This window comes from Panicum virgatum, chromosome 3N, assembly GCF_016808335.1.
Source record: "Panicum virgatum strain AP13 chromosome 3N, P.virgatum_v5, whole genome shotgun sequence".
Taxonomy (NCBI): domain Eukaryota; kingdom Viridiplantae; phylum Streptophyta; class Magnoliopsida; order Poales; family Poaceae; genus Panicum; species Panicum virgatum.
Genome location: NC_053147.1, coordinates 696,784 through 714,214, shown reverse-complemented (window position 1 = coordinate 714,214; position 17,431 = coordinate 696,784). Strand labels below are relative to the sequence as shown.

General features: G+C 51.6%; 2 protein-coding genes across 2 annotated transcripts; both read left to right on the top strand.

Annotated features, from left to right (window-relative positions):
- Nucleotides 1-13,012: 13,012 nt before the first annotated feature.
- LOC120663446 (probable arabinosyltransferase ARAD1) lies at nucleotides 13,013-15,905 on the top strand. Its single transcript, XM_039942265.1, has 2 exons — nucleotides 13,013-14,093; nucleotides 15,041-15,905. Exons 1-2 carry the CDS (start codon nucleotides 13,167-13,169, stop codon nucleotides 15,551-15,553), a joined length of 1,440 nt encoding a protein of 479 aa, XP_039798199.1. The 5' UTR covers nucleotides 13,013-13,166; the 3' UTR covers nucleotides 15,554-15,905.
- A 614-nt stretch (nucleotides 15,906-16,519) lies between these two features.
- LOC120663445 (40S ribosomal protein S16-like) lies at nucleotides 16,520-17,327 on the top strand. Its single transcript, XM_039942264.1, has 2 exons — nucleotides 16,520-16,557; nucleotides 16,588-17,327. The coding sequence occupies exon 2, from the start codon at nucleotides 16,596-16,598 to the stop codon at nucleotides 17,043-17,045; it is 450 nt and encodes a 149-aa protein (XP_039798198.1). The 5' UTR covers nucleotides 16,520-16,557; nucleotides 16,588-16,595; the 3' UTR covers nucleotides 17,046-17,327.
- The last annotated feature ends 104 nt before the right edge of the window (nucleotides 17,328-17,431 follow it).

Here is a 17,431-nt window from a genome sequence, read left to right as displayed (position 1 = left end):
AGTTCTCACGCGTCCAGGGTTTTCAGGAAGCCCACAAGATTTGGACGTGCCTTGAGAACTACCACGAGGGTACACCTCAGGTGAAGGCCAGACTGTTCGAGACTCACCGGCGTGAGTACGAGAACTTCACACAGGAGCCGGGTGAGAGCATTGACCTGATGTTCAGTCGTTTTCAGTCGATTGTGAACAAGATCAATGCGAACAGATCTGCTGGTGCCCTTGAGTACACAGAGCACGAGAAGGCCCTTAAGTTGCTTTACGCACTTGATCGCTCTGTGTGGGATCTCAAGGTGAACACCATCATTGAGTCTGCTGGATATGAGACTCTGACGGTGAACGAGCTTTTTAGCAAGCTCAAGGCCACAGAGGTGGATAACCAGACACGAGCCAAGCTCAATGGTGCCCCCTCCTTCCAAGAGCGTCGCTCTTGTGATTGGCCCAGGTGGATCGAGCTCTAACGCTAATTCTGCTCTTGGCTTTTCTCTTGCCTCTTTGCCTTCTGTTTCAGATGAGCAGCTGGAGACGTTGGGCGACGACGACTTGTGCCTCCTCATCAGCAAGTTCCAGCACGTCTACCACAACAGGCAGAGGAAGAAGAACCCCGGGTGCTACAACTGCGGCGATCTGAACCACTTCGTCGCCGATTGCCCCAAGAAGTCCGGCGGTGGCCAGAACAACTCCTTCGACTACTACCGCCACCGCGACCGCAATGAGGGAGGCTCCATCAAGGAGCGTCGGTGCCACAAGCACCGCAGTCGTGACCGGGGAGGAGCTTCGATAAGGAGTCGCTCAAGAAGCGCTTCCAGTACAAGGCCAAGAAGCGGGAGAAGGCCTTCCTGGTGCAGCTCAGCGACCTCGACAAGAGCTCCGACACCGACCGCTCTTCTTCACCGACCTCTGACGACGACGACAAGAAGAAGAAGAAGTGGGACAAGGAAGCCACCGGCTTCATTGGCCTTTGCTTGGCGGCCGGTCGGCGCAAGAGCTTTTGCACCATGGCGGGCGAAGCCGATGGTGCTCGTGCGTCTTCAGGTGGACATGCTACACCGACGCACTCCGGCTCTTCTCCTGGATCCGAGAGCGATTCAGAGGTAAACTCCACGATCGACCTGCTTGATACAGAGGTTAGGGAGTTGTACACCGCTCTCGACAACCAGAAGAGGCTGCTTAAGGAAGCAGCTAGAGAGCGTAGAAAGCTTAGGGCTGAGCTGGCTTGTGCTAGGGAGAAATCTAGTGAGGATGAGTGCGCTGGCTGCATATCTCACATGAACAATCTTGTTGCTCTCCGTGCCAAGCATGATGAGAACGTCGCGAACTTAGATGTTGCTAAGATTTCGCTTGCTGACGTGTCTCATGAGCTCGCTAAGGCCAAGCATGAACTAGAACTGGTTAAGGATGCTCCTATTGTTAGCGATGTGCTTGAATGTGATGAGTGTCCTATCTTTAAGTCTGATCTAGCTTCGTTGCAGTCTAAGTTTGCTACTGTTGTGTGCGAGCTAGAAGAGATGAAGTCTAGGCTTGTAAACTTTGTCCCACGCTTAGGTTGAAGCTAGAGGAGAAGAACGCCTTGATCAAGTCTTTTGGAAAGACTAAGGTCATAGAGTCTAGCCCACCTATTGACTGCTCTGTTTGCCCTGGTTTGATCTCTGATTTAGATAATTTTGCGGTAGAGAAAGCCAACCTGGAGAATGAGAATACCTATCTTAGGGCGATTTTTAGTTGGGTTTCTCCTAGTGAGCCGCAGTTGGGCATGATGATTAAGCAGTTCAAGCGTGGTGATGGGTTTGGGGTTGGTTACACATACACGAAGTCAGACTTTGACAAGTTGTATGGTAAGATTGGCAAGGCTGCTGGAAACACTGCTAGTATGAGCACGCAGCCTTCGCTTGTTGATCCCGCGGATGGTGTGCTTAAAGAACCACCAAAAGCACCTCCGCAGAAGCAGGTTTGGGTTCCAAAGCCCAATGTGCTGAGGAACCCCCTCGACACGCTTCCTGCTACCACAGCCCAGGTTGCCCAGAAGAAGAGGGCCGCTCCTCCCCGTCCGCAAGCTAGGCCTCCACCTCCCAAGCGTGAGGTGAGGTACCACTGCGAGTTCTGTGACAGGGAAGGTCACCTGGAGGAGTTTTGCTTCAGGAGGAAGCGGGCTGTGAGGAGAGACGGAACGCGGACATGTACTCTGCTCGGGTGCATGGTCCTTCTCGGCGTGGTGATAGGCGAGATGCTAGGGCGCGCCGTGTAGGTGGAGGTCAGGGAGACGGTGGTGGTCACCGTGCTCCAGCAGGTGGTCGCTTTGCCGGCAGTGCTCCTGGTCGTTTTCAGTACGGCTATGGACCACGAGACCGAGGCTTTGGAGGAGGTTTTGAGGCTCCACGCTTTCCTCGCGGTGGTGTTCGTCAGTCACGCGGTAGACGGGACGGGGGATACGCTTTGTCTGGTTTTGCTAACCCTTCTGTAGAGTAAATGGCTCGACACTGGTTTGCTTCTCACTTTGCTAACCCCAGTGTTGAGACATTTGCTCACCCTTTGTCTCACTACTGATGTGCAGGTCGGAGGCTTGGAGAACAGGTGGATCATGGACTCCGGTTGTTCGTGCCACATGACCGGAAATGACAAATGGTTCTCCAGCCTCACCCCGATGCGCTCAAAGGAGTACATTGTGTTTGGGGATAATGGAAGAGGAAAGGTATGTGGACTTGGCGCTGTTCGGGTTTCTGATCGCTTTACCCTGAGAGAAGTTGCTTTGGTTTCGAATCTTGGTTTTAATTTGCTCTCTGTTTCGCAACTTCTTGATGAGGGGTTTGAGGTTCGCTTCAAAGAGGGCTGTTCACGTGTTTTGGATTCCAGGGGAGATTTGGTTTGCCGGATTACACCTCGCGATCGAGTTTTCTTGGTAGACTTCTCTGGAACTCCTTTTGGCCCTTCTCATTGCTTGATGGCAGGTTCTTCTTCTGATTTGTGGAGGTGGCATAGGAGACTAGGACATTTGAGCTTCGATTTGTTGTCGAGACTGAGCTCACTTGGCCTGATCCGAGGATTGCCCAAATTGAAGTTTGAGAAGAACCTTGTTTGCCATCCGTGTCGCCACGGGAAAATGATTGCCGCTTCTCATCCGTCTGTTAATCAAGTGATGACTTCTCACCCTGGAGAGTTGCTACACATGGACATTGTTGGTCCTTCCATGGTGATGTCTGTTGGTGGGAAGTGGTACGTGCTTGTGATTGTGGACGACTTTTCTCGCTATTCTTGGGTCTTTTTCATGAGAACCAAGGATGAGGCTTTTGAGTTTGTTCGAGGCTTGATCTTGAGATTGAAAAACGAGCTACCCCAGGCCATGCGAGCGATCCGCTCTGACAATGGCACAGAATTCAAAAACGCTCATTTTGATGTCTTTTGCAGTGATCAAGGGCTTGAACACCAATATTCTTCTCCCTACACTCCACAGCAGAATGGAGTTGTAGAGCGGAAGAATCGGACGCTGGTTGAGATGGCGAGGACGATGCTCGATGAGCATAGGACTCCTCGCAAATACTGGCCTGAGGCGGTTAACACCGCTTGTTACGTGTCCAACCGCATTTTCTTGCGTGCTTTCATGCACAAGACTTCTTATGAGTTGCGGTTTGGACGCCAGCCCCGTGTTGACCATCTCAGAGTTTTCGGTTGCCGGTGTTTTGTGCTGAAAGATGGAAATCTTGATAAGTTTGAGTCTCGCTCGTCTGACGGTATTTTTCTCGATCATGCTTCTCACTCTAGAGCGTACCGTGTGCTGATTATTGATACTAACATCGTCAGAGAGACTTGTGAGGTCACTTTCGACGAGACTGCACCGTGCAATTCTTCTGTCTTTGAAGTTGCAGGAGATGATGAGCTCGACACCTCCATCTTTGAAGATGAGGAGGAAGAAGCTGCAGATGGCGAGGCTGAGGCTACCACGCGTGCTGTGGACCCGGCTATCTCTGCTACGAGCTCGGACGATGACGACGGCCCGATCCGACTACGTCTACTTCACGGGGGCTGTTCGAGGACGTGACTCAGGCTTCACCAGCTGCACCTGAAGAGGCACCAGCTTTGGTTGAGGAGGAGGCGACTTCAACACGGGAAGCACCGCGTCACATTCAGTGCCGCCATCCACCTCAACAGATGCTAGGTGATCTCAACGAGCGAGTCACCAGGTCCAAGGTAACAAGTATCGCTGGCTTTGCTCATTCAGCGTTTGTTGCCTCTTTTGAGCCCAAAGATATTGGACACGCTCTTTCTGATTCTAATTGGGTCAATGTCATGCATGAGGAACTTGAAAATTTTGAAAGAAACCAAGTTTGGGTTTTAGTCGAGCCTCCACCTGCTTGTAATCCCATCGGAACGAAGTGGGTTTTCAAAAACAAGCAGGGTGAGGATGGTTTGGTTGTTCGAAACAAGGCTCGTCTTGTTGCCCAGGGGTTTTGCCAAAAAGAGGGTATTGATTTTGAGGAAACCTTTGCTCCTGTTGCTCGTTTGGAGGCTATTCGAATATTTCTTGCATTTGCTGCTTCCAAGGGTTTTAAGGTTTTCCAAATGGATGTTAAATCTGCCTTCTTGAATGGTTTTATCGAAGAAGAGGTTTATGTAAAACAACCCCCTGGTTTCGAAAATCTCAAGTTTCCAAACCGTGTTTATAAACTTCAGAAAGCTCTTTACGATTTGAAACAGGCTCCTAGAGCTTGGTATGATAGATTGAAAACCTTTTTGCTGGCTCAGGGCTTTAAAATGGGATGTGTTGATAAGACTTTGTTCCTCATGCGATCTGGCACTGATTTTCTTTTAGTTCAGATATACGTGGATGATATTATCTTTGGTGGCTCTTCTCACGCTCTTGTCTCCAAGTTTTCTGAGCAGATGTCCAGGGAGTTCGAGATGAGCATGATGGGTTAGTTGCAGTTCTTCCTCGGGCTGCAGATCAAGCAAACTCCTCAGGGCACTTTTGTCCATCAAGCCAAGTACACTAGAGACTTGCTGCGGAAATTCGACATGAGTGACTTGTCTCCTCAGCCGACTCCGATCAGCACATCTACAGCGCTTGATGAGGACTTGGACGGCGAGGCGGTGGACCAGAAGGAGTACAGGAGCATGATCGGCTCTCTCCTGTACCTGACGGCGATGCGACCGGACATCCAGTTCGGCGTCTGCCTCTGCACGCGGTATCAGGCTTCGCCGCGCACCTCCCACAGGCAGGTGGTGAAATGCATCTTCAGGTATTTGAAATTCACCCCTGAATTTGGTCTTTGGTATTCTGCGGATTCTTCTCTGGTTTTGGTGGGCTTTTCTGATGCCGATTTCGGTGGGTGTCGGTTGGATCGCAAGTCGACATCCGGCACTTGTCAATTTCTCGGTACATCTTTGGTGTCTTGGTCCTCTCGCAAGCAGGCTAGCGTAGCGCTTTCTTCCACAGAAGCTGAGTATGTTGCCGCTGCTAGCTGCTGCTCCCAGATACTTTGGATGAAACAAACCTTACAGGATTATGGCTTGAGTTTCGGTAGGGTTCCTATCTTTGTAGACAACATGTCGGCCATTAGCATTGCAAAGAACCCTGTCCTACACTCCAGAACCAAGCACATAGACATCCAATTCCATTTCCTGGGAGACAACCATGAGAGAGGACACATAGACCTTATCCATGTCCCTTCAGAGAGGCAAACCGCAGATATCCTCACCAAACCGCTAGAGCAGGACACTTTTGCTCGCTTGCGAGGGGAGCTTGGGGTTTGTTACCCCTTTTGATTGCTGACTTCTCTTTGGTTAGCTTTGTAGATTTTATTTGCTTCTCTTTGTTTTCTAGGTTTGGTAGTTGCATTGTGCATATGCTTTGTACATGTTTGCATTTTGCATTGTCTCACTTGCACTAGCATTCTTGTATACATTGCTATGATCTTCTAGTGCCTGCTAGTGTGAGTTGATAAACTTGATCATGTATAGCTTGCTCCACTGTGTATATGATATCATCTGAGTTAAGCTATTTTGATTTGAAAATATGAAAACATGATCACCCTGTCTTGGCTACTAGCATGTTAGGGCGTGTTGATATGCTTTGCTATCTTATTCATGCTAGTGTGGCCTTTCGTTCAGCAATTCATATTTGAAATGATCTAAATCTGATAAAATTGCTTGAACTGTTCTGGAAATGGATTGAAAAGATCCAGGTGGGATTGCTTGTCGCACTGATCGAGCTTTCGGGACGGCTCACTTTGCACTTGTGAGAACCCGGGCAAGGCTGTGCATGACTGAAACGAGTGCTTTAAGCTTCTGATTGTCTTTTGGCATAGGCTTGGCCTCGTTGCTAAGTAAAGCATGGCAAGCTTTCAACCCCTGGCACTTAGAATTGCTTGATATAAAAATTGATTGAAAAATGAATGTTGGCAACTTGTTTTGGCTGGTTTGGCTCACCTGTATGAGTATGAGTAGCACTGTTTTTCATTCCCTACTTGTTAGTGCTAGATTATGGGTGATGCTTTTATTTCTCCTAAACTGAACTTGCCTAGCTCTAGACTGATTTGATATACCCTGTTGAGCTAGATGCAGGTCCTGTTTATGGATGCACACATGCTTGTGACTAGATGTTGCTCATATCCTTGTATCCCTGAATGCTTTCACTTACACCTCCTGCATTGCATTCATGGCATGGCATCTGTTCAGGGGGAGTCTCAGCTTCAGGGGGAGCTTTAGGTGTATTTAGGCTTGATGTGTGCATGTGCCAACAAGGGTGAGAATTTTGAGAGAAGTGATCGAACAAGGGGGAGACTTGTTTGATTTTTGAAAAACTTGTTGTGCGCAGGGCTTTGAGAGTGCATCATTTTGGGAGAGTTGCACTTGTGAGAGGGAAAAACTTTGCTTGGGGAGTTTCTGCTTTGGTTTTGGCTCCTGGTTTTCTCGTTTTCCCTCTGCTGCTTGCATGACTGCGTCGAGCGTTACCTCTGTCCTTGAGGAGTCATGTTTCGGTTTTTGATCGATTGCGTCGAGCCGTTGCCCTTGTCTTAGGGGATCGATCTTTGCTTGAGTAAGTGACTGTTCTTGCCTTTCTGAGCTTTTTGTCACTTGCTTGAGTTCTTCTCTTTCGTGCTTCTTTGTTCTTCTTTGGTTTCACTTCTCTTGGTTCGTTTGTAGTGTGTTGACAATGCACTCATCAAGGGGGAGATTGAGGAATGTTGAGTACTCTATCCTGCTTGTGATGAGTGAATTGTCAACCGTGCGGTGTGATCGTGTGCTTGGTCTTTGGATTGCAGGTACACGGGCGTCGAGTGTCGACGGGGAGCTGCCGTGGAGGTGCTGTGGCCGATGGACCGTGCGGTGGACGGCGGTGAAGAGCAGCCGGGACCGGAGCTCGGACCGGGCGGCAGCTGGGGCGTCCACTCCTGGATCGAGGGCGCAAGCGGCGACGGAAGGCGGGTTTCTTGGTTTGCGCCACAAAACCAAGGAGGCGGACGGCGGTTGAAGACGCCAAGTCGTGGAGGCACGGGCGTCGGTCTCGGGACTGACGGAGGCGACGGGCGTCGACGGCGTCTAGGGCCTCGCTGCGGGCGAGGAGGTGACGGGCGTCGGGCGGCGTCTAGGGCCGTCAGAAGGCCTAGGCGGGAACGGCGTCTAGGGCCACGGCGTGGAGGCGGGAATCTTCCCGCGCGTGAGGTTTTGGCGGTTTTCTCAAAACCGGCCACCTACCTGGGTTTCGCGGACCCTCCAAAACCGCGGACTGGATCTTCATCAAGACGGCGGCATCGCGGAGAAGACTTCGTTTCGAAGAAAGAACCTCGGCCGTCGGATGAGATCGTTGTACATGGGGTGCTGCAGGCCAACCGGTCTGACCGGTCCCTGGCACCGGTCTGACCGGTCTAACCAACCGGTCTGACCGGTCCAGCGTACCGGTCTGACCGGTCCCGTGGGTATAAATACCCCTTCACTTGTGTTAGGTTAATTGCGGCTTTTGTAATCTGTTCGTGGACTCTCTGTTTCTCCAGGCCGCCGCCCCTGTGTTCTCCTCCCTCTGTTCCTCTCGTTTGAGTTGATTTTGTCCATGGATTGTTGAAACCTTGTAAGGGATTTGATTGGGAAAGGAGGCCCTATCCTCCTCGTGCCCTCTGGGCTTTTGATTTGATTCAATCCCCTGGTTTGTGCCTTGTGCAATGGATTTTCGATTTCGTTTTTGGCACACTTGATTGAGAGGAGACCTCGAGTTCTTTGCTCTGATTCCCGTGCTCCCAACTCTGATCTAAACCCTCTGGAATCACTGGCATGTTTAAATTCGAGTTCTTGAGTGTTTGAGAAAACCCCAATCCCTTTTGATCTCCCCCATAATTCTCACGATTCGTTGATCTTTGGGACGAGATCTTTTGGGGATATGTTCACGGGGTAGGGGCGAAGCAATCCCCCAAGTTTCATCGGTTTTCGTGGTCGTTTGCTTGGGATTCAACGTTTGAATCCAATTTCTCGGGGGTTTTCTGGGTGCTACCGGTCAGACCGGTAGGTACGACCGGTTAGACCGGTCCAGCGCACCGGTCAGACCGGTCGAGCGCACCGGTCAGACCGGTCCAGGCAGATCAGTTCTGCAGTTTTCCCGATTCGCTTCCGATTTGCTTTGTGGTTTCGCTCGCTCGTTCGAGGTCTTTTGTGTTGAATTAGCTTTTCCATAGCTATTCCAAACTTTGGCCAGAACGCTTGAGGACTCGGGTGATTTTCGGGATATAGGCCGACGGTTTGAATTTCGGAAGAAATTTTGATCGGCTCTCATTCACCCCCCTCTGGTCGCCGGCTTCGGTCCCACACCACCTATCAAATCAAATCATGCAAACAAAATGCCAACATGGGACACAGTCACTGAAGCCTCATCGCCTCTGCCATTGCCCTGTGTCCTCTGGCCAGCAAAATGTCTGCTTTCCTGGCCAGTGCCATCGAAGATCAGATGTACAGTGTTTCTGTTTGCGTCAGTCACTGGCGAATCATTCAGCTTGTGCTACTAATCATGTTTAAAAATCTCACCCTGGCTAGCATCAAACAAATGGGATACTATTTGATATGGATGTGAAGGCAGCAGGAAGGTCCCCTACCAATTGTTGGTGTGTGCGTGTGCTTCGTGTGGGTGTGGTACGGTGTGGGGAACAGTGGTTGATGCATTGGCTGGCACCCTTTGCGACGGATCACGGATGTGAATCTGCATGTGAAGGAGTTGCGTGCAATTGAAGTCGTCTTCCTTTCGGCCAGCTTGCATTGGCTCCAAGCACCGCTAACTTGGTTGGATGGGAGCTTAGCTGTTCTCTTCTTCTATCGACGATGTTTGACAGATCCACCACGAGTGCACGCTTGTCGCAGCAATCGGATGAACAGCTTTGCAACAGCGACTTGAGATGTGAAGAACAGGAAGACCAGCAGTGTGATTTTGTGGAGAAAGCTAGAGCAAATTCGTCAGAATTCAGAACGTGTGTTCTCGAGGACCTAAGACGCAAGAATTCAGAAACCTTGCTTGCAGTGGATGCAAGTATATATTTGTGACTAGTTGAGAATCTGCAAGGGCGTCAAATCGATCCATCGATGCAATTAGGTAGTAGTGAGCGAGGGGAGGGGAAGGTGGCGACTGGAGCTAGCTAGGGCCAGCGTGTCTGCCATTCGTGGAGGGGATGGTGTCGCTTTTCCGGTTCGTGTTCAATCGGGCGTTGCAACCAGCGACACCGAGAAACAGATGGGCTGACTGAAAGATACAAGCCTTTGAGTTGATTGGCTATGCAGGCCACTGCAGGCACACCGAATCCAAAAGTCAGAAACCAGACGGATGGAATGGAGTGCCAGGATCACCTTCCCCTCGAAGGACAAACGGCATCGTCCATCTCTGCTCAATGGCTAGTGCCTGGCCTGCCAACGGCAGTATGCAGTATTCAGTAGTGGAGTGGCATCTGGTCCTGATTTATGTGACAAGTCAACTGTTACTCATGCAATCCTGTTTGATGTTTTGGTATAGTATAGCGATGATTTGATGGTGTGCAGTTTTTTTGGAGCTAGTCCTAGTGATGGGTTTTACAACTCTTTAAGTCTTTAATGACAAGGAAGCAACCCGTGTCTTGGAGGACTAAGTCAGAACTCAAAACGAATGCCGGGCAAGGATTAAGAAAGACGACGTCTCATCATTGATCATTCAGTCTAGCACTCCAGCTCTACTCATCGCACTAGTAAAAGAATTCAATTCTGAGAACATATAATCCCAGGCCGTGACCTATCCAAAGCCCACCAAGTGATGGCCCAAATCATGCACTGAACTGAACAAAGTTATTCCTACGGGGCTGGCCGGGCCAAACAACAAACGAAGGCATCAAGGGCACTTGGGCCCTCCTTTCTTGGTCTTCCAGTTGTTGTAGCAGGGGCAGGTTTCCTTGTTGCCGTAGGTTCCCGGAGGCACGCAGAGGCACTTGGCGCAGCACTTGTTGCAGAAGAAGAAGCACGGCTTCTTGTGGTTCGTCTGGAGCATCGCCGCCTGCACTCCCCCCCGCACTCTGCATGCAGTTTCAGTTTCCCTTGCCATCGTTGTTGCCCTGCACAACAAGACACGATGCAGCAGATAGATCAGTCATCAGAAGGTTATGTAGTATCTCACAGTTTGTAAAAGCCGATCTGTGTACTATTAAGTTTCATATATGTGTTTGTTTCTCTGCTGTGATGGTAAAGCTAAGGTAGGCGTTACCTTGTGGTGGTTGTCGATGTCGTCACCATTGTTCAGGTCTTCACTGACGACACCATTATAGTCGATGATCTTCAGATCGATCGACAACAATGGAGTATGGAGATGTAAATTATTATGTACAAGTCGTGACGCCAATGCATGGAAGCTAGATAGAATGAAGAAGAGAATCCTCCACCAAAGGATCTGATCACCTAGTCAACCAAGTCAAGTGCATACCTCGGCGGCGGAAGCGAGCGGGAAGAGGAAGAGGAAGAGGAAGCAGATCATCAGCAGCAACGCCATTGGCTTGCCCTTGGCCATGTCTTGAGCGCTTGATGCACGGGCGACCGATTGAAACCACCCGAATCGTGGCAGTATAATGCAACAGCTCAGAACTGTTAAATAATAATTGTGCAGACCAAGATGATGATGGAAGCAGAGGGAAGAAGAGATGGTAAGAGATCCGATGAAAGATAATAATAGGTCGTCGCCGTTACGGAATAGCTAAAATAGAAGATAGACAGATGGATTCAGTTGCATCGCTGGCCGGATGGACTTGCATTGCAGTAATATCTCTGGTCTCTCTGCAGATTTGCACTAGTCTAGACTCCAGACTTGCCATGCGTATATGGATGCTTGAGCCATGGGCCTTTTTGGGCCAAAATTTCCTTCTGGAAGCACAAGCGCTTCCTTCTGAGGCTATTCCCTGAAGCCATTATAAAAATTCTCAATTCCATCTATACCACTAAAAAAGTTCGAGCTCCTACCCAACCACTATCCCAATTTTCTCTAGACTTCCATACCATTGCCGTCCAATTCTGTCAGTTGACTGTCGGTCAGATTCGTTTTGAACTGTCAGAGGAAGAGAAAGTGCCCGTTTTACCCCTCCCTCTTCACCGAAACAGCGACGCCGGCGTGCGTGCTGTGCGTGTCGCGGCCGCGGACCCGCCCCTGTGCTCCTCCCTCTCACGGTGGCGCCCCCTGCTCCTCCCTCTCGCGCCAGGACTGCAACTCGCTGGCCGGAGGAGCTGCTCGCCCCCGCTCGCCTCGCCAGCCGGAGGAGCTGCTCGCCCCCGCTCGCCTCGCCGGCCGGAGCAGCAGGTCGCCCCTGCCCGATTCGCCGGCCGGAGCTGCGCGCCTCCACCTGCCTCGCCGGCCGGAACTGGAGCTCGCCCTGCCCTGCCCGCCTCGCTGCCGGAGCTGCAGCTCCCCCCACCCGCTCGCGCGGTCGGAGGTGCAGATAGCGGAGCTTCATGGCGCAGTGCGGGGCGCCGGTAGGGGCAGGCGCCGCGCGAGGGCAACGTCGCGGCAGACCTGTTCCTGGCGGCGGCGGTGGAGCGGAGTGGGTCGCGCGGCGAGCGGTGGGGCAGAGTGGCGCGGCCGCGGACCCGCCCCTGCTCCTCCCTCTCGCGGCCGGGAGCAGAGGACGAGACGAGAGGGAGGGAGGGAACGGAGGGCAGGCGGCGCTGGGATCCGGCTGCCGGGATTCAACGGCGGCAGGAGGGGAGGCAGTGTGCGGGCCGGAGCTGCGTTGCACGGGCCCCGCCTCGCCTCGCCGCCGGTGTAGGGGAGAGAGAGAGGGGAGGGAGGGAGGGCCGGGCCCCTGCTGTCCGGAGGGAGGCGGCCGCCGCTTGCCGAGCGCGGCACCCAGGCCAGCTCCGCTGCGGCTGGCGAGCGCGGCGCCCGGCGCGCTCGAGCGGATGGGCAAGGAGGAGAAGAGGACGGCGGGGGAAGAGGAGCAGAGGGAAGAGGGGCGACATGGGCGCAAGATTGGCGCCGCCGCGTCCATGGTGGGTGACCTGCGCAGGTCCGGCAGCGTGAGGCGTGGGGGTGGAGCTGGAAGGCGGCGGCGGTGGCGCGGGGCCAGTGGAGAGGGGTGAGGCGGAGGAGGGGACTACTACGGCCGCAAGGAGGTCGTGGACGCGCTCCTCGCCGAGGGCCTCGTCAAGCGCCTCCTCTTGGCCTGCCTCCTAGGATGGCGCTGCGAGGACGATGGCGCCGCGGCGCTGGCCACGGAGCGGCCGTTCGCGAGCGCGGTGGTGCGGTTCACGGTGCAGGTGGAGGTGGCCGAGGGGCTAAGCCCGCAGGAGAAGCGCAAGGCGAAGCTGGAGATGCCAGTCGCCAGGAGAGCGGGCAGAAGCGAGCAAGGGAGAGAGATGGAAGAAGACTGGCCTGCGGGGCCCACTTGTAAGAGGGGCAAAAAGGATATTTTAAACTGCTGTTAGCTGCCATTTCCTAAAAAACTAACGGCAGTGGCATGTAGGAATAGTGACTCGGATGATGCTGCAATTTTTTTAAGTGGTGTAAGAACTTTTATAATAGACCACGGGGAATTGCCTCCTTCCTTCTCCACCTGACCAACCACCTTCCTCTTCCTTTCCCCCTTGTCGCTCCACATGTTGCAGCGACTCCACTCCTCCTGAATCAAATCGATCCGCCATGCCCCTTCCTCCTCCTACTCCACCATCTCCAGTCCAGCGATGACCTGCGCCCCTCCATGGCGCCCTGCGGCCGCACGCTCCTCCTCCCGCTCGCCGCCGCCACCGTCCTCGTCGCCTCCACCGTCCTCGTCGCCTCCACTATCTTCCTCTTCGCCGCCGCCGGCGCTCGCTGGCGCCCCGCCGACACCGGCCTCCCCGTGCCGCCCCACGCCGTCTCCGCCGCGGCCGCCCCCGTGACCGCCGGCGCCTCCTCCAACACCACCGGCGCCCGCAAAGAGCTCTCCTTTCTTGACGAGAACGGCGGCCCCGACGACCCGGGCGCCGGTGCGGCGCGATGCGACCCGCGCGCTGCCGCCGTCAGGGTCTTCATGTACGACCTGCCGCCCGAGTTCCACTTCGGCTTCCTCGGCTGGTCGCCGCCCTCCCCCGACTCCGTCTGGCTGGACCTCACCAACGACGCCGCTGCACCGCCGCCGCGGTACCCCGGGGGTCTCAACCAGCAGCACAGCGTCGCGTACTGGCTCACACTCGACCTCCTCTCCTCGTCCTCGGCGCCCTGCGGCGCCGCCGTGCGTGTCGCCGACTCGCGCGACGCCGACCTCGTCTTCGTCCCCTTCTTCGCCTCCCTCAGCTACAACCGCCACTCCAGGCCCGTGCTGCCGGAGAAGGTCAGCAGGGACAAGGTCCTGCAGGAGAAGCTCGTCAGGTACCTCAGCGCGCGGCCGGAGTGGAGGAGGTACGGTGGCGCTGACCACGTCATCGTCGCGCACCACCCCAACAGCTTGCTGCACGCCCGGGCGGCGCTGTCGTCGGCGGTCTTTGTGCTGTCGGACTTCGGGAGGTACCACCCCAGGGTGGCCAGCTTGGAGAAGGATGTCATTGCGCCATACAAACACATGGCCAAGACGTTCGTCAATGACTCGGCTGGGTTTGAGCACCGACCAACATTGCTCTACTTCAGGGGAGCGATTTACAGGAAGGAGGTAATTGTGCATTTGTGCTTGCTATGAGTTTGGAACCTTAGATTCTACATTTCGACGTGGTGCCAATCGTAAAATACTAGTAGTTTGGTGATTAACTTCGTTGGTTATGAGTTAATGGTTATGAAGCTATCAAGTATTGAACATTATACTCGTAGAAACTTGTCTTTGGTGCTGAAGACTCCTTTTTTTCCTAGTAAATTTTTTCAAACGTAAATCACATTAGGAAGCAGCAAGCTGTACAGTGTGAGTAGCATAATTTGGAACCTCGGTGAAATTAGCTGTACAGTGAGAGTAGCATAAATGGATATAGATTCTGTTGCTTGTTTTTTATCCAGAATCTTATATCTACCATTAACTCATCAAGGTGGTTAGACTTATGCATACATGCTCTTTCCTTGTTAATCTAGATCATCACCTTATCTGAACGCTTGAACCTCTGGATGAAGTTTGTATAATTTGATAATCTTCAGTGAGGTTTACACAAGGCTTTCTTGATCTTCCATCTTTGTCAGAAAGGCTCCTGGTTTTTGTTTGTTTCTCAAGCTATCTAAGTTCTAGATATTTTAAAGATTAGCATATGCCCCATGTTCCAATCCTTTGATTTTTTTTTAACAAACGATATAGTACAGGAGTTTACCAGCCAATCGGTCTACTGTCTACATATGCTAAGTATGATATAGTACGGGAGTTTACCAGCCAATCGGTCTACATATGCTAAGTATGATATAGTACAGGAGTTTGCCAGCCAATTGGCCTACATATGCTAAGTATGAAGTATCTGTAGGAAAATTCTGTGCCAAAAAGACTGCGAACCAATTCCGATTACTGCTAGCTACTTGTGATTTTTCTGATTTAAGAACTTCATTGCTACCTGTTTTCAGCGCCTCTGTCGTTTTGTGACAATTGGTGATCTTCATAAGCTAACGTGCTGCATCATCTATACCCAGGGTGGGAGCATTCGACAGGAGCTATATTATATGCTCAAAGACGAAAAAGATGTTTATTTTTCCTTTGGAAGTGTCCAGGACCATGGGGCTAGCAAAGCCAGCCAAGGAATGCACTCATCAAAATTTTGCTTAAACATTGCTGGGGACACCCCTTCTTCCAATCGTCTGTTTGATGCGATAGTGAGCCACTGTGTCCCTGTTATCATCAGTGACGACATTGAGCTACCTTACGAGGATGTGTTGGATTATTCAAAGTTCTCCATCTTTGTCCGATCATCTGATGCTGTCAAAAAGGGTTACCTGATGAGTTTGATTAGTGGTGTGAGCAAGCAACAATGGACAAGGATGTGGAATAGGATCAAAGAGGTGGATAAACATTTTGAGTATCAGTATCCATCCCAGAAGGATGATGCAGTCCAGATGATCTGGCACGCACTGGCTAGAAGGGTGCCAGCAATTCAGCTGAAGGTGCATAGATCTAGTAGATTTTCAAGATCTGACAGAGGAAAATAAAAAGAAAGGGGGTGTGTGTGTCTTGTCTCTGTTGGTCAATATAATTTATATCTAATCAACATCTCACTGACCCAGGTTCACAGATTTTCTCGGTTGCACATAACAGATAGATTGTAATATTCAGGTTATCCTTAGAAAAGACGTGTAACTTAGGATTTGTTGGTCCAGTTGAAGCGTATACTGGCAAGTCAAAAGCTTCTTGTTTTTGTAACGTGTATTCAGTGTAATTATGAAAGAGAGACATAGTTTTTCTGTTTTTGAACATTGTGGGGGTCAAACCACATTCTTCTGTTATGTACTCATCATGTAGCGGATTTTATTTTCTCTAGTTTATTCAGGCACTATTGGCATATTGCGGCTGGCATGTGGTGGTGCCATAATTTCTCTAAATGTTGAAGCATGTGCATAGCTATTGATGTGATGTTAAGAGCTAATTTAAGATCTGCAAAGGATTCAACAGATACTATACGCTGAAATAAATCAATAGAGTGAATTGAACAAATGAGCCCAGCATGGTCCAAATAAATTATCTTAGAGGCAAATTAAAAGGAAATCAAAGGGAAAATATTATTTACAACCCAACACGGTAACATGTTAACCATGATTGTAAGCAAACTGTAAAGGTAAAATATAATACACAATCAGACCATGCAATACAATCAAGACTACGTACAAACCCACAACAGTTTCACATAGAAAAGTCATCTTTTTGGCAAAAACATTTCTCCGTTAAAAAAAAGGTTCGCTCAGATAGATAAATCAAGCAAAGAAGCCTTACCAAAAGCCCCACTATCATACGGACGCCCAACCTATCTCCGGGCCCATTAATCCAGCCCATAACAACTTCCATAGGTCTTCTTTTGGGCCCGGCCCAACTATTCGTTTAGGCCCCACATGTCGTCCTCAGAGCGGCGGCGATCACTCAAAACCCTAACGCTTCCAGGCTATATAAACGTTCTTCCTTTCGTTTCCCTCCTCAAGCCGCAAAAGCCCTAGCGCCGCCGCCGCTGCCGCTGCGATCCCAGCAGCCGCCACCGCAACCATGGCTACCGTGCTCACCCGCCCGGCCGCGGGCACCGTCCAGTGCTTCGGCCGCAAGAAGACGGCCGTGGCCGTGGCCTACACCAAGCCCGGGCGCGGGCTGATCAAGGTGAACGGTGTCCCCATCGAGCTGATCCGCCCGGAGATCCTCCGCCTCAAGGCCTTCGAGCCCATCATGCTCGCCGGCCGCTCCCGGTTCAAGGACATCGACATGAGGATCCGCGTCCGCGGCGGAGGCAAGACGTCGCAGATCTACGCCATCCGCCAGGCCGTCGCTAAGGGTCTCGTCGCCTACTTCCAGAAGTACGTCGATGAGGCCGCCAAGAAGGAGGTCAAGGACATCTTCAGCCGCTACGACCGCACCCTCCTCGTCGCCGACCCCAGGCGCTGCGAGCCCAAGAAGTTCGGTGGTCGCGGTGCCCGCGCCAGGTTCCAAAAGTCGTACCGTTGAGCGATTGCTTCGCGCATCACAATCTGCCAGGTCACTGCGGGTGTTCTTGGCTTCGTGTTCTATCAATGGAGCAACTTATCTGGTTCTATATCTAGCTGCCGCTTTACCTTCATGTTTAGATTTTTAAGCCTAGTGTCGAACCTTTTTTTGACATTGTGATATGAAATGTGAGACAGATATTCAAGACTATTCTGTAGTCTCTTATGTATGGTTTTGCTTGTTACCTATGTCCAGGAGTTATGATATGGTTTCCTTCTGTTTATGCTAAGAGTAGTATTTCTATTTTACTGTGTACGCAGTGCTTTTTATTTAAGTTGCCTTCTCCGCATATAGCAACTTGGTTGAATGGATGGTATGGGTGTAGAGAACCTGTGATGGCCTCACTC